Source organism: Seriola lalandi, unplaced genomic scaffold (genome assembly GCF_002814215.2).
Source record: "Seriola lalandi dorsalis isolate HSWRI2012SDOR001 ecotype SW California unplaced genomic scaffold, Sedor1 jcf7180002054659, whole genome shotgun sequence".
Classification (NCBI taxonomy): Eukaryota; Metazoa; Chordata; class Actinopteri; order Carangiformes; family Carangidae; genus Seriola; species Seriola lalandi.
In genome coordinates, this window is record NW_019525212.1 from 390,734 (window position 1) to 406,040 (window position 15,307).

At 40.9% G+C, this 15,307-nt stretch overlaps 3 protein-coding genes across 4 annotated transcripts in view; all 3 read left to right on the forward strand.

Annotated features, from left to right (window-relative positions):
- The window catches only part of LOC111665783 (CD209 antigen-like protein C), a 14,121-nt gene extending 7,974 nt beyond the window's left edge, over positions 1–6,147 (forward strand). Inside the window, exons 4-7 of the mRNA XM_087177877.1 lie at positions 1,232–1,381; positions 1,596–1,738; positions 2,553–2,662; positions 3,974–6,147. Coding sequence (XP_087034003.1) covers positions 1,232–1,381; positions 1,596–1,738; positions 2,553–2,662; positions 3,974–4,166 — 596 coding nt within the window. The 3' untranslated portion in view covers positions 4,167–6,147. The remainder of the gene's footprint in view (positions 1–1,231; positions 1,382–1,595; positions 1,739–2,552; positions 2,663–3,973) is intronic.
- A 610-nt stretch (positions 6,148–6,757) lies between these two features.
- Positions 6,758–10,915, forward strand: vtcn1 (V-set domain containing T cell activation inhibitor 1). The gene is made up of 5 exons (XM_023420891.2): positions 6,758–7,116; positions 7,745–7,809; positions 8,729–9,088; positions 9,693–9,944; positions 10,420–10,915. Exons 1-5 carry the CDS (start codon positions 7,085–7,087, stop codon positions 10,530–10,532), a joined length of 822 nt encoding a protein of 273 aa, XP_023276659.1. The 5' UTR covers positions 6,758–7,084; the 3' UTR covers positions 10,533–10,915.
- A 405-nt stretch (positions 10,916–11,320) lies between these two features.
- Positions 11,321–15,307, forward strand: part of trim45 (tripartite motif containing 45) — a 12,204-nt gene continuing 8,217 nt past the window's right edge. For both annotated transcript variants that reach the window (XR_015438131.1, XM_023420890.2), the window contains exons 1-4: positions 11,321–12,110; positions 13,215–13,503; positions 13,597–13,742; positions 14,222–14,538. Coding sequence is in view for 1 of the 2 variants with exons in the window: in XM_023420890.2 (XP_023276658.1) it covers positions 11,623–12,110; positions 13,215–13,503; positions 13,597–13,742; positions 14,222–14,538 (1,240 nt within the window). In the remaining variant the exon portion in view is untranslated. The remainder of the gene's footprint in view (positions 12,111–13,214; positions 13,504–13,596; positions 13,743–14,221; positions 14,539–15,307) is intronic.

Consider the following 15,307-nt stretch of genomic DNA (forward strand, 5'->3'; position numbering starts at 1 on the left):
TGGAGCTGTTGTTCTCTCTCTGAGTCTGCTGAGTCTTCTCCTGCTGGCTGGGCTCATCGGCCTCAGTGTCCACCGTGAGTCTGGTTTCATGTTGTGTTGCACTGCCTTTTACGTTCTTATTGCCCCCTTCATGTACTGTTAACTGCTGCTTTGTTGTCACATCACAAAGTTAAAGAAGTCCTGTCAGCTGGTTTTAAGGTTCAGTGTGTGAATACAGGCTGTGTGCGTTTCTCTGTGGACTGAAGCTTTGATACTTTCACTTTCCAACACATGGAAATCTCACTTTATACAATATGGAACCTTTAAGTGTCATAAAAAGTTCAATACTGATTTTAAAAAATAGGAATTTTTTAGGTAGTAGATATGCATATTCAAGCAGTTAAAACAGCAAATCTGTGTAAGTAGAGCTTTGTATCTTGTGTTAAGTAAACAAGTCTCTTTTGTGTATTCAAGTTTTTATTGGTACAAGGCAACAAACAACATCCATCTATATCCATCTGCATATATATATATAACGATGCGGGACTCAAAACGAGGCCAACTGCAGCGAGGACTGTAGCCTCTACACATGGGGCGCGTGCTTAGATCACTATGCCACACAACTCCCCCCCCATATATTCTTAATTGGTTTCGGTACCCTGTTCTGTCTTTCTCTCAGTTTGTTTGTTTTAAAAATCAAAGCAGCTTTTAATCGAAGTGTCATATAAAAAGTTCAACACTGGTATAAAAAAAAATGTTTTTCATGTTTTGTGATTATGACGCAATGCTGTGTAAGCAGGGCTTCGGATAAACACCAGCATCAAGCAAACTTACATTTTAGTGCTGTAATCCAACTGTTTGATTTTCATGTCAATATTTATTTGATATCTCCAGAGCCCCTAAGGGGACACAAGTTTTTCATTTTCTTCCCCATGTCCCCTTAGGGACTCCGTAGGGGGGATATCAAAATATTTGCTGGGAAAAGATTAGAGAGAGAGAGTTGACTCCTCAGTTTCACTTCTGTCTTTTTTTATTTGACTATAAATACATCTACTGTTCATTCATGTGCGACACTTTTGCATTAGAGGAGTGGCATTAAAGACATGGTATTATCAGGACGCAACATACAAAGCAAGAAGGTCGAGATAATATGACTCAATTGTTAAAAGCAGATCCATAGACGCAAATGTCTTTTCTTTTCTGGTGGTGTGATCCTGTAATAAACATACAGATCTCTCTTGATTGATTTTAGACTATAACTCCGTACAGCTTTCAGCTGCAGAAGCCAACCTGACTGAGCGATTTCAGGCCAGTGATGACAAACTCTTCTCCCTGACTGAAGAGAGAGACCTGCTTGTTGCCAATCTCACAGAAATGACTAAAGAGCTGAACAGGCTTCAGAGTTGAGTCTCATCTGTGGTTACTGACCCCACACACACACACACACACACACACACACACACACACACACACACACACACACACACACACACACAATGTAGAATAGCACAGAGCTGGTGTTGTACTCTGAGCTCTAATCATCTACAATCTGCAAATTTGAAGTTCTTCTTTACTCTGCCGTTCATGTTTTCATCAGTGAATTTTTCTATTTACAGAGACATTTTGTCCTGCAGGATGGAGGAGGTTTAGTCATGCCTGTTATTTCCTCTCCTGTAACACTGGTTCCTGGGAAAAAGGCAGAGAGGACTGCAGAGCCAAAGAAGCAGATCTAGTGATCATAGACAGTCTTGAAGAGCAGGTACTGTGCAGGCGTGTTTGTGTAAATAAATGTTGATATTCCATATTTCCAAACAAGACTGAGAGTCTATAGCCAATCTCGTGCTGCTAAATGTTCCTTGTGTTGCTTTAGTACATTGGCATGCTAACATTTGCTAATTACCAATCAACACAAGGTACAGCTGAAGCTGATGGGAATGTCATGGGTTTTGTTTGATTGTAAATCAAAGCATTTGATAAAATGAACATTTTAACCAGATGGATAAAGTTCATAGATCAAAGTTATTACAGTTCATCTGCTGGGGACCGTGAATGTCTGTACCAAATTTCAAAGCAATTTATCCAATAGTAAAAGCTACAAAGTCTAGCTCATCGTGCGTAAAGGAAATGTCAGAGAATCACCATTAAAGGTAGACTGTGCAATGCTGGAAAATGTCTGCTGATATTTGAACTTGACAGCAAAACAAACAACATGCATACAAACACAGCATCCAAAACACAACAGAGTTAAAAAAAAACAGTGAGAGTTAGTTGTTTAGTTTATTTTTTATAAAACTACAGTGACAGAAGAGGGGACCGTAGATTTGAAGCAATGCTAACGAGGAAGCTAAGCTAGCATTTTGAATTAAGCATTCAACCAAATAAACCCACTGTGCTAGCAAACTTGTGTTTTTAAGGTCTTTGTCGCTATAAAACCTTTTATAAAAGAGCAAACAACAAGACAACTAGCTGTCTCCTTCAAAGCTAACAGCAAACCAGCTGTAGACAGTGATACTTGCAACTCTCCTGCTATTGTAGCTAACGTCTGTAGCTAACTTTCTGTTTTTATTGAACAGACGTTCCTCTCTAACCTCGTCAAGGAAGAAACTCTGGCTTGGATCGGTTTGACTGACAAAGCCAGCGAGGGAACCTGGATATGGATCGATGGAACTCCACTGTCTCTACAGTAAGGCAGACGTGTGCTTCCCCTTGTTGGATAGAAACTAAAATATAAACACTGTTGTATCTATTTGTTGGGATAATTATGGGGATCAGAAACCACAGACGTGTTCTCAGTATAATCACGCCAGTTGAACTGAAATGTATTTCCCAGTAAGGCCACTAGGTGGTGCTGTGGTTCTTTCAGTCAGGCTTCTACCTGCCATCTGCAGCCATGAAGCGGTGAACTTCACCATTTCAGATATTTGGGAGATTCGTTGATGTTTTAAAGGTTAATGCAATATGTATTGGCTGACACAGCTTTAGAGATGTCATTGAACAGAATGACATAACCCAAAATATAGATACCGTATTTAAGTTAGGTAGTTTGGTAACTATTTAAAAACTTCTTTAAAAAGAAACAGGATTTAGTTCCTGTGGGTTTTGTGTACAAATATTAAAACGAAGAGGAGATATTCAACATAATAAAGTGTCACTTCAAAGCTGCGTGTATTTATAAATTTTATTTTTATGTGTCGATTATTCAGCCAAGTAATTTAAGTAAGTAAGATTCTAATGGATTAATTAGACAATGACAATCTCTGTGTATGAGATGGACGTAGAAAATGCTGTGTAGCAACTGTCAACCTCAAGTATTGTTTACATTTTGCAGGTCAGCTGGTGGTATTAGTTCGACTCTGCTTTGACAAACGTTTATGCATTCCTATGCAGTTATGCAGTTGAAGTGGGAGCTGGGTAGTTGACAATGAGTCCTTGTGTGAGGGAGCTTCTGTCACCCATGTTAGCTGTTTCTGAGACTTGATACTGGTGTTAGAGACTCTGAGAGGAGGTGTGACGTTGAGAATCTTTGTAGGAAATGCTGCAGCGATCGACAACCTAAAGTACTATTCATACATTCTGCAGTGTCTCTCAAGTTCTTGCATATGAGGCAAAAACACAACACTGACATATCGCCTTAGAAAACTGATATGCTACAAGTATTAGCAAACAGTTGAACACTCCGAGCGATATTACCATTAGTTGGAGTTGGGTTTGTTTTCAACTACTAAACTTTGTGTCAGGTTGTGTGAAGCGGGACTATGTAATGTTTTGTCAGCTACCTGCAGTGGTTGGACAGAACACTGATAAGAATGGAGGTGTTGACCAAGAAGCAATGAGCTAAATGCTAAAACACTCCATGGAGCTAAGGGAATCATTCTCTGTGTGGTTGTCTCCTTTTATTTGATGCGTTGTGACAAATATAGATTAATACCTTCCTGTTGAATAGCATGAATAATAGACCATGTTCATGCTCACTGTTGTCTTGTTGATCTGTTAGGTACTGGAGGGAGACACAGCCTGATAACGGTGGTGGACATCAAAGTCTCGGGGAAGAGGACTGTGGCCAAATCATACTGGGGACGAATGATTTAACGAACTGGAATGATTTGCCATGTAAAAATGATGTGAAATGGATCTGTGAGATAAATGATTACATCAGAAAATGTCCTATACCTACAAATCATGGCTGAGTTGGTAGTAAGAGAGATATTTTGTAATTATATCACCAAATCACCTGAAGATGAACGTTCTGTCTATCACAAAATTGCAATACAACAACCTCATATAGTTCAATTATTGATTTGTGACATTGTTATTGCTCTGTGAGGTTTCCAAGAGAGCTCATGATTATATTAATTATATTGATTTTGAATACCCCACCAATGTTAAATCCATGATTTATCCTCCTTCTTTCCTCCTCTTTTAATCAATTTCCAAAAACGGGAATCCACGTTTTTTTTTTTTTAGGCAAACAAAACAAACAAAAATATTTTTGGATCGAAAAAAACAGACAAATCATTAATATGTAAAATGAAAAGTATTGACCCTCGTGAGACTCCACATGTATGTTCAGAATCACTGCCAGCAAACTATACATGTTGTTGTTTTTCAAATAGCTCCTTAACCATTGCTGAACGATGCTTCTCATGCCGTATACCTGTTGTTTAGAAAGTAATCTGTCATGATACATTGTTTCAAATACTTTTATACAAATACTGTTGTGTTTAAGTTGTTGTGCTTTACTGTGGGGGCCGTTCAGTATGATGACTGATCAGGTCTTCTGTCGATGGGGAAAGAGGCTTCACTTCCCAGCGTCTTCTCCAGAGCTTTGGGATGTAACGTCATGCAAACAACCTCGACTCGAAGGCTGAGATTTTCTTCCTGACCTCCGAAACTGTGCTGCTGACACTGTCGACCCCATCACCTGCGTTTTTTAACTGCTGCTCATGATTCTCAATAACTACAAGGAAAGGCTTGCAGATTGCTTCTGCTCTTTTTGCTGCTATTTTCCTGCAGCTTGCTGCTCAAATGGTCGCTCACTTGCTCTGCCAGAAGTTCTTCATTAACCAGGCTGTTGTAGGGAGGGCAACAGTCCCGTGAAGACGTGCAGCCACGTTTCCACGTGTTCCTTCTGCTGCAATAGGCTCTTCTGATTTCAACAATGCTACAGAGAGATAGAAAACCACAGATTACACCAAAGCCAGTGTCCTGGAACAGAAACAAAGGTCAAGGTCAAAAAGATTTATTCAATGGTTAAAATGAACAAAAAGCACTGTGGTGTCAGTGAACAGAGAACTGGGAACAGAGGACAATGGTTGTTCAGCACATGGCCCAGTAGCTGGGGACCACTGGATTAATTGACTAATCATTCAGTCTATAAAACATCAGAAAACAGTGAAAAATAACCATCACAATTTTCCTGGAGAACAAAGTGACATCATCGAACGCCTTCATGGTGCGTGCTCTACCAGGACAAATTGATTATGTTTTCTGAATTTGTTTGTGTTTTGTTTATTTGCATGTGTTTTCTTAAGTTGCAGTGTTTTGAGCTCTCAGGGCCCCCGTAGAAAGGGCTTCTGCTGGTCCTGACATTTTTTCAACCCTTGGGAGGTAAAATGGGGTCGGCGTCCTGACTGCTGAGGCAAGCAGGTGGTTCCCCAAACCGATTGTGGCGTGGTTGAACAGTGATGGAGGCGTCCTGCAGGGACGCATAAACCTCTCACAGGACTCTGGAGGGATTTACAGCGTTGTAAGCGAGCTGCAGCCAGTCAACATCAGCAGCTCCTACACCTGCAGGATGCTGTTATTCCTGTTTCTCTCCTCGTACGATATTAGTGCATTTGCAGTCAGACTAGACTTTACTAAACCTTGGAGCTGATACGATTTTGTCTTTTTTTTCCATTTACCATGACATTTTATTATAAAAATAAAACTACAGCCATTCTAATCAAACACACAGACAGACACAGGTAGAAAGTAAGTGGTATATTTATGTTTATCAATAGGTTTATATTAAGTATATTTACCCATTTACATACATTTCACTTTACATTTACTTTACATTTTCTGTATATCTTTATATCAGTCAAAGTATGAGGCAACAGATCTTCATCATTTTTGATACACATATTCTGGATTCTTATAATATATATTAAAAAAGAATAAATATCATCTGTCCAGTGTTTACATTGTGCAGACCTTAGGATTTTCAAAATGAATTATGTGTCTATAGACTAAATATAGTATGATATGCTGTTTTGATCCAGTGTAAATGTGATATTTAGCATGTCAAATCAATGTTACACTTATTTTTGTAATTTATTTTTGAGGAGAAAAAATCAAATTTATCTACAAATGAAATGTAGATTTTGTCATGTTTGGCCAAACGTCTTGACAGTTTCCACAGTAAATTTTGTATTTCCACCTCAAACAGAAACACATTTTGTGCATCTTTTATTTAGGTTTTCGTTAGTGAAGGGTCAAGTGAAGGATCCCACCACTGTTACCTCAGTATGGTTAGAGCTAATCTTGTTTTTAAAATACACAGAGGAACCTGACATATTTTTGTTTGTTTGTTTGTTTCTTTTACATCTTTTATTTAGTCATGTAAATTTAATTTCAAATATATTCAACCTTAAGTAAAGTGTTGGAGGAAGCCCTGGGCTCTTGACCTTGTTTATAAACTGATTATCTTCACAAAATGTGAGCCAATACTATAATCTATAATCTATAATCACATAGTTACAGTAAAGGTATTTGACCCGTAATTCAACAAGCTGAGCCTCTTTCTCGTGTAAATCAACAGCATGTACCTATTAATTTGATAAGAAATGAGTTACTGTGACAACATGTCAACAAGAATGAAGCCCACACCTTAAAGGTAATATTTACTTATGGTGTTGTGTTTCAAGTGCTGCGAGAGACGCCAAACAGGCAAAAGAGCAGACTGTCACTGCGTGAAGAAGCAGCAGCAGAAGAAGAAGAAGAAGAAATCTGGTGTATTTTGAATGAGTGGTGGATGTTTAGGACGAATGGCATGACTGGACCTTTGACTTAAGCAGCGGGATCGAAGCGTTTGTTCTTCACTCAGGAGGTTTTGTCGGCAGCCATGGCAACCCTCGGCCAGATCATCTTCGCCAGGTGTGGCCACGAGGTTTGCAGATGTTTTGCACCGGTGGTGATCACATGTTGAAAATATTTATGTGTCTGTTCTGGTGCAAAATTACTCCACTTTATTCGACAGGTTCTTCAGGTTATAACATATAATGTATTGTTAAAGATTTAAGTCTAGTTTCTCAAAGATTATCAACTTTTTTCAGCTTGTGATCTCTTTAAAAAAACAGTGTTGGGGTTCTTTGTCATGGTTCAGATGAGATGTGTATGAGTTGTTAGTGGTTCCATGTTTATTAGGGACATTTGGTCCATACAAGGTGAGAGAAAAGTCCACTCCAGCTGTGTATAAAGTAGCTAAAAGTAGCTCCATCTCAACCATAAAATCCTACTTGAGCACTGATGCATCAGTAACCATGTAACTGTACAGTGACCGTGCTTAAGTGATATTTCTGATGCAAAACTCCTACTGCTAAATGAGTATTCTAGGTTGTTGTATTTTACTTAAGTGAATGATGTATGTAATTGTTCCACCGCTGGGTGTGAGTGGATTTCTGCAGCAGGAGGAGAAGCTGTAAAACTGATCCACGTGTTGATTTTAGCTGAGGCGGTTTCACCTTACACTTCCCCTGTATTTGTGTTTCTTCTTTGTGTGCAGCATGATTACCCTCATCGTCATGTTCTCGGCCATCATCATCCTCACCCTCGCCTTGGTCTTCTCAGGTAAGACCCACGGATCCTCGAGTCGTGAGAATCTTGTATCATTAGTGACAGGCCCTGTCAGGCCTGAGGGGACACATGGGTGTGTGCAGCACACACTGTGTTTGTCTAAACTACAAAGCAGTTTATTCTTGTGGATGACAAGACATTGCCAAAAGCATGTGTAGCCTATTTGTTTATAGCGTCATGTGTGATGTTCTGTGTGTATTTGAATGCGTAGCTGAGTTTACATTTAAGATGAATGATGTTTGTGCAGACGTCTGTGGGTGTTTTGTGCATTTTCAGGCTTCTCTCTTGAGCTCTACAGGTCATTGAGCCAATCAGAAGAGAGGAGCCTCTCTTCTGATTGGCTGACTGTTTTCTGAGTTATCAAATAATAATTTCAGGTAAAACACTCAGTGAAACCAAATCCTGCAAGGTTGGATGCTTGGGGCATGGCTGAGAGCGGTGACTGCTTCGTTGTGACATCACAAAGTTCCAGAAGTCCTGACGGCTGGTTTTAAGGCTCAGTTTCTGAATACATGCTGTGTGCATTTCTCTGTGGACTGAGGCTTTGATACTTTCACAGTATTAATAAAGAACTTAAACCTGATCTATAATCAAACAACACATGGACACAGACCTTTAGACTATATGGGATAAATATGGGCTTTAATAAAGCATCTTCACACAGAACAAGGCCTGTGGATTTTCCTTCCCTTCTCTTACATTGGAGTAACTTTAGTAAGGCATTTCTTCATGGCCAGTTTGCACAACAGGGACAAATGACTCTGGGAATGTGAGTGAACCTGTGAACCTTTAAGAAATCCTTTTAAAATTCTTAGATTTGCACTAAAAAACAATGAAGTAAACTGAAATCTGTCAAAGCTAATAATGTGGATATTTTTCATGATGAGTCTCTGCCTGTGTCCTGGTCCCACAGGATCCTCCTCTGACGTGACGAGCACCAACACAGCGCCCGTCGCCAACCTCGGCAAGGATGAGCTTCTCATCTGCTATCTTCAAACAGAGACTGGACGAACCACAGTCAGCCAGGTGTCAGTCACCTGGACGAAGAAGGACCTAGAGGGACTTGTTTACCGGTATGACGATGGAGCTCCGGATCTTGGGGAGCAGAACTCGCAGTTCAGAGGGAGAACTGAGATCTCCTCTGATGCTTTACTGTCGGGGAACGCCTCCCTGCTGATAAGGAGTGTGAGAAGTGGTGATGAGGGAGAGTACACCTGCAGCATCAGCTCCTCTGACGGAGGAGGGAAAGTCAACATTCGTCTCAGGACAGCAGGTAGGATGACTCGTCTTTCCGGTTTCACTGTGTGTTTGCTCTGAAAATGTATTTCTCTGGAAACACTTGACTTCAGTTCAACTTCGATTAGGATTTATAAACAGTATATAGACACTGGTTTACGACACATATAATGTAGTGGTAAGCAAAGTGTTTATAACTTCTCCTGTAAAGATATATTTTATATTATTACAACTGTGTTTAACTATATGGTCATTCATTATCTGTTTATACAGCGGCCATGTCCACAGGAGGAGTTATTGTGGTTGAAAAATTAATTAATACACTCTTACATCTGCAAACATCTGCATTATAGTGTGTAATAAATTTAATTGATCAAACATGTTTAATCTATACAGCTTATAAATGCTAAATTGGAGGGTTAAAGAGAAGATCTGAACCTGTCAGAGTTACAGGCTGATGTCAGATGATTTATACTGCTATTTATACTGGATTTTAACTGTATTATTGCACTTATTTATTTTCTTTTTTGCAACTTTATAACCATGTTTCATGACAGATTGAAAAGTGTTACACATATTGTGATAATGACTCAATGCAGCACAGATTCATGATCTTTTTCTCAGCGCTTATATTGCCTCAGCCTTTTCAGCCCCAACATTTAACTTCTCAAACGGCGTCCTGACTGCTGAGGCAAGCAGGTGGTTCCCCAAGCCAAATGTGACGTGGTTGAACAGTGATGGAGGCGTCCTGCAGGGACGCACAAACTTCTCACCGGACTCTGGAGGGATTTACAGCGTAGTCAGCAAGCTGCAGCCAGTCAACATCAGCAGCTCCTACACCTGCAGGATTGAAAATGACTTGGTGTTGTCTGTCTCCAAGGCAACTGTAACAGGTGTGAGTTTATGATTATATATCATGATGTGGGTTTCCTAGCATTTAAAATCTTTCTGTTGATGTGACATGAACTTTAATGGTTTTCCCTTTTAAAAGTTTAAATGAGTTTAACCCTAGTGATGTCATCAGATTTGTTATTTCTGATTGTCTCTGTAATTAGGCCCATATTAGTGAATAATAATTTTTTATTTTCTATGATTTAAGTCCCTCAACTTCATGGAAGTATGATGCTAAATTGGTGAAATAATCCTAATTTAATATTCTAATTGAACAGAAATTTAGCACGCATTTTTCTAAATAAAAATATTCACTGATATAAGAGTGATTTTGTCATTAACTCATAAATTCAAAATACAAACAAAAACAAATAACCTAGAACCTAAAGTGAAATAGAATAAAAGATGGAAAAAAAATGATTATAAAACTTTTCACTCAAAAATATTATTATTTGAATCTCCTTTCATATTTTTCAGGCTCTGGTGTTTCGAAGAACACATACTTCATCTACAGTGCTGCTTCATCTCTGCTGGCGTCAGCTTACCTGAGCATTATAACCAGTGTCCTCTGCATCTGCTATCTGACCTAATTACACACACAAACATACATTAAATACTAATCAATCACTTTATTTGATTGATCTGTATTTAGCGTACATCAAATACAGGTTAAATATTCGCCATACACCTCATCCTGGGTACATACAGTATATCTTTGTGTATGCATGTGCTGCCTTCACTGTCAGGATTTGACAGATGTAAAATAGGCTACATAAAAGCAGTGCAATTCATTTCTGAACATTGTTACTTTGGTTATTAATTTGTTTCAGTGGGTGTTGTTACCATGTAACACCATTTAACTCTACTGCTTTTTCTCAGTCTACTTTTACATTTCCTTTTTATTCCTCTGGTGTATGTGTCATGTTTTGCTGTAAGTGAATTATTTGTCAGTAAACTTTTTAAAAAAGTAAAATTCTTGTTATTTAGAGTTTTTATTTTAAATTGTCAGTCTAACATAAAACTGCATGTGTTGTGTGGAAACTGCATTAAAATAAACAGAATATCAAAATATAGGAAATTTCAGCATTTAAAGACGGAATTCCATACATATTATTATATGATATTATTTTACCATCAATGAAAAAATGAACACTAATTAAGCTCAGGATTTCTTAAAAAAAAAAAAACAAAAAAAAAAACATTGAATGCAGCATTTGACATAATAAAACCAGACTAACTCTAAAAAGTACAGTTATTGTGTGTGATGCTCCAGAAACCACATTGTCCTGTCCTGCCAGTAGATGGGGGCAGTCAGGGTCCCAGACTGGAGCTAAAGAGTCCTGAAAGTCTTTGAACCACCCTTGATAGGCTGTGTGAGGCTTCCTATTGGTCCGGTAGTGAGCGAGGTGTCATATGTCCCATGGGGCCGTGAATGCCGCTTACTTCTGTCGAAGAAAAGTAGGACTTTCCAGTGGGATTTTAATCAGTGAGATGAAATTCAATTATCTTTTCTGTCGGGCAATAGACGGTTTCATGTGAGCGGTCACTGTGCAGAGGAAGAGCCGGTTCTGGAGAAGTTGTCTTCCGGTTGTAACAGGTTTGTGGGGCTCGGTGGGTTTCATCGTGGTAGGGCTAATCACTGGTTTGTTTTTGGCACCAGAAATCCCCAAAAAACAGACAATGTCGCGGTCAGAGCAGAAGGAAACCGCGGCGGAGTCAACGTCAAACTCGGAACACGAACAAAACGGCGCCTTAGTAAACCCGAGGGCGGTTTGTAACGCGTGTAAACGCTTGTACCGGGACCCTAAGATCCTCCCGTGTCTGCACACCTTCTGCTCCGACTGTATCGCCCAGCTGGAGCCGTTTTCCGTGTCTTCGCGCCGCCACAGGGACGCGGCAGAGAACGGCAGGAGCGGCGAGGCGGTGGAGGCGGACGCGCCCGCCGTGACCGTCACGGTGCTCTGTCCCGACTGTGACTCCGAGGTGGACATTCCTCCGTCGGGACCGGCCGGGCTGAGCACCGACCACCTGGCGCTGGACGAAATATTCCTGGAGACCCTGGTGACGAACGGCCCGCTGGGATGCGACCTGTGCGGCGAAGGAGGCGCCGAGAGCCGCTGCGAAGTCTGCTCCATCAACCTGTGCGAGTTCTGCTGCCAGGCGCACAGGTAGATACTATTCTGTTCTATGCGATTCGATTCTGTACTATTCGATTGATTCGATTCGATTCTGTCGTTCTGTTCAAGTTTATTCTGCCATGTTCACTGTGAGATTCTATATATGCTCTATGTTCTATTATACTCTATTCTATATTCTGCTGTCAGGTTCACATTCTGAGATTGTTTCTATTCCACGTGAGAGGAGAGTTTCTATTCTCTTCCATTCTATGCCACACTCACAGAAGTTCTGTACTGTTGTATTTCATCATGTTCTAGTCTACTCAATTCTATTCTGCTGTCAAGTTAACATGCAGCTTCTCTTCCGGTATGTTATAATCAGCTCACTGATAGAATAGAAACTACCTGTTGACTTGGACTTGAATAGAATAGAATAGAATAGAGTTACAATTCAGTTAAACAGGTGAACTTAAGCAGATAAATTCTATTCCAATCTACTGTTTTCTTTTGTCAAGCTCACAGGAAGGTTTGGTTTTGTCTTAGCGCATGTTGTGCTGTCACACTCACCTATAGGTGTGAGATTCTATTTACTCCATTCATTTCTATGTCATTCTATTCTGTTAACAAGCTGGTAGGTTGGTTCTGTCTCGCTCGAGCCTATCCTGCAGTATGATGCTCACAAAGAGGCGAGGGACTATTGCAGGGCTTCAACTTACAATTATTTATCATCAATAAATCTGTATATTAGTGTCTTGATTAGTCATTTGTCTATAAAATTGGTAGTTCGTTGCAATTATCTCTTTTGTCCAACCATCAGTCCACAATGCAAAGACAGTGTTTCCAAGGACAAGCGTCAAATCTTTGGAGAAACTTGAACTAGTGAGTAGGTTCTATTATACTCTATTGTACTTTGAGCTCACACTAACAGAGCAACAAGGTTAGACTCTTGTTTTATAGGTAGAGTATGTGTGAGGTTCTTGTCTATATCTTTCTACTCTATCCTCTTTATTAAAGTTGTATTCTGTTCAGTTGTTTTCTCTTCTCTTACAGCCATCACAAGGTAACCTCTGACCTCCAGCCGAGGCTTGAGGTTGAACTGAATCTTTATTCTGACAATGCAGACATGTGAGTATCTGTTCTCTCTGCTGTCCGCAGGCGGCAGAAGCGAACAGCGTCTCACTCCGTTCGGGGCGTGGAGGAGCTGAGGTCTCGTGGTCGTCTCTGCCGCCCCGTCCTCTGCTCCCTCCATCCCGGCCAGGAGCTCCGGCTCTTCTGTCAGCCGTGCGACCTGCCCGTCTGCCTGGAGTGTGCCGCCACGCTGCACCGCGACCACCGCTGCTGCCCCACGCGTGACGTCATAGATCGTCATGGAGACCGCATCCGAGAGCTGATCACTGCGCGCCTGCGTCCTCGCCTGGACCGTCTGGAGGAGTCACTGCAGAAGGTGCTACGGAGTCTGTTCATCCCAGCGTCGGAGAGACCAACCGCCATCTTAAAACCTTCCTATCCTTTTTTCTTTCTCTTCTCTCTCCTACAGGTGGAAGTATCCCAGGAGGCTTTGCAGGCACGAGTGGATGCGACAGCCATCGAGGTGAGGGCGTTTGCGCGATGTTATGCCAGCGCTGTGGAAGCCCACTGCCTGTCTCTGCTGCGTCGCCTGGAGGAGCTCCGTGTCCAACGCAGGTATGACTAAACCCGGTGCAGTTTTATCTTGAAGTGTCCTTCTCACACTCTCAACAAGGAATAGAAGCTCTCAGTTCTCTCAGCTGCAGGTTAGGTCACCCTGACCTCTGACCTCCCATGGGGGTGGGGGTGGAGGGGAATTCTACTTTTGGCCCCACAGTCATCTCTAATGAAAATTTGATACCTTCCTCTTTTAATTTGACTGACTCCGAGACAAAGCTCTCCTCGAGTAAAGTCCGTAAAGTTTATCTCACTTTGAAATTTCAGAAGATGATCTGAACTCACTCTCTACTTACTAGCATTTCCTCAAGCTTTCAACCACATCTCAGGGTCTTCATCAGCAGAATGAAGGAAGTGAGATGTGGTTCTTACTTTATTTCTGAGGTAAAGTCATCAACTTTCATGCTGGTTGTTGAAAATTAGCTGTTGTGGGTTAACCGTAGAATAATGTAAATGTTCCCGCTATGCCTGTGCACCAGGAACCAGCTGCACCTGCAGAGGGCTCAGCTGCAGCAGGCTCTGCTGGATGTCCGAGGAGGTGTGGAGTTCGCAGAGAGGCTGCTGAGCTGCGGGTCGGACGCTGAGATCCTCAGCGCCAAAGGAGTGACCCTGAGGAGACTGACCAGTCTGGCGGAGAGCGGCTACGACCCTCACCCGGCGACCGTCGCCCCCGACGACGGGAGCAGCATCTGCTTCATGCCCAGGGAGCCAGCAGGGGAGGTGGAGGGCTACCCGGTGGTCGGGGTGATCAACTCTAAGACAGCGGACCTCAGCAAGTGCACCATCGAAGGGGAAGGTAAACGCACCAGTGTGAAAGTACAGGGATCGGTTTTATTAATTATTTTATTATTTTATTAAAGTTATTTGATCTTCATGTAAGAGCAGTTACATTAGTGAGGGATAATCAGGATCCAAATAAAGAAATAAATAAATACACAGGTTAATATCCTGCAATAAGTTGTGAAATGTTCATGATCAGGTATTAATAAGTAGAGTTGCACCTTTTTTAATCCCTTTCATTTAAATTAAAGGAAGGTTATAGGTTGTTGTTTTATATTTTTTATCGAGAAGAAATCCTATAAAAGGACCAGACAGGTATTGTAAAGCATGTTATGGATTATTGCTCTGTGCTATAAACCTCCATCCAAAACCTATTAAAACACATCACTTACCGACACTGTTTTATTAACCTGGATTCTATGAGTCAATCCCAAATACATCATATGTAAATGTTCACTAGTGCAACAAATGTGTTTGAATTTCACTTGTTTTAAACATGAAAACAGAGTAAGAGATTTATTTTCAGAAGGAACCAATAGGCTCAGGAATAAACTCCCACATTGAGACTTTAATGGGATTTGTTGTTTTCCTAGTCATTGCAGTACTCAGGTTTATAACAGATGTGTCATGAATGTTTCTTTTTTAAGTCTGTGGATTCACTTAATTACAGATGTATTTATTGTTCAAAGTGATATTTAGCCCTGAAACAGGTCTAAAGCTACAGCTGGAGATCAGCCTGTGTGAATCGTTGCAGGCAGGAGGGTGGGGACAGGTTTAAATGCTGG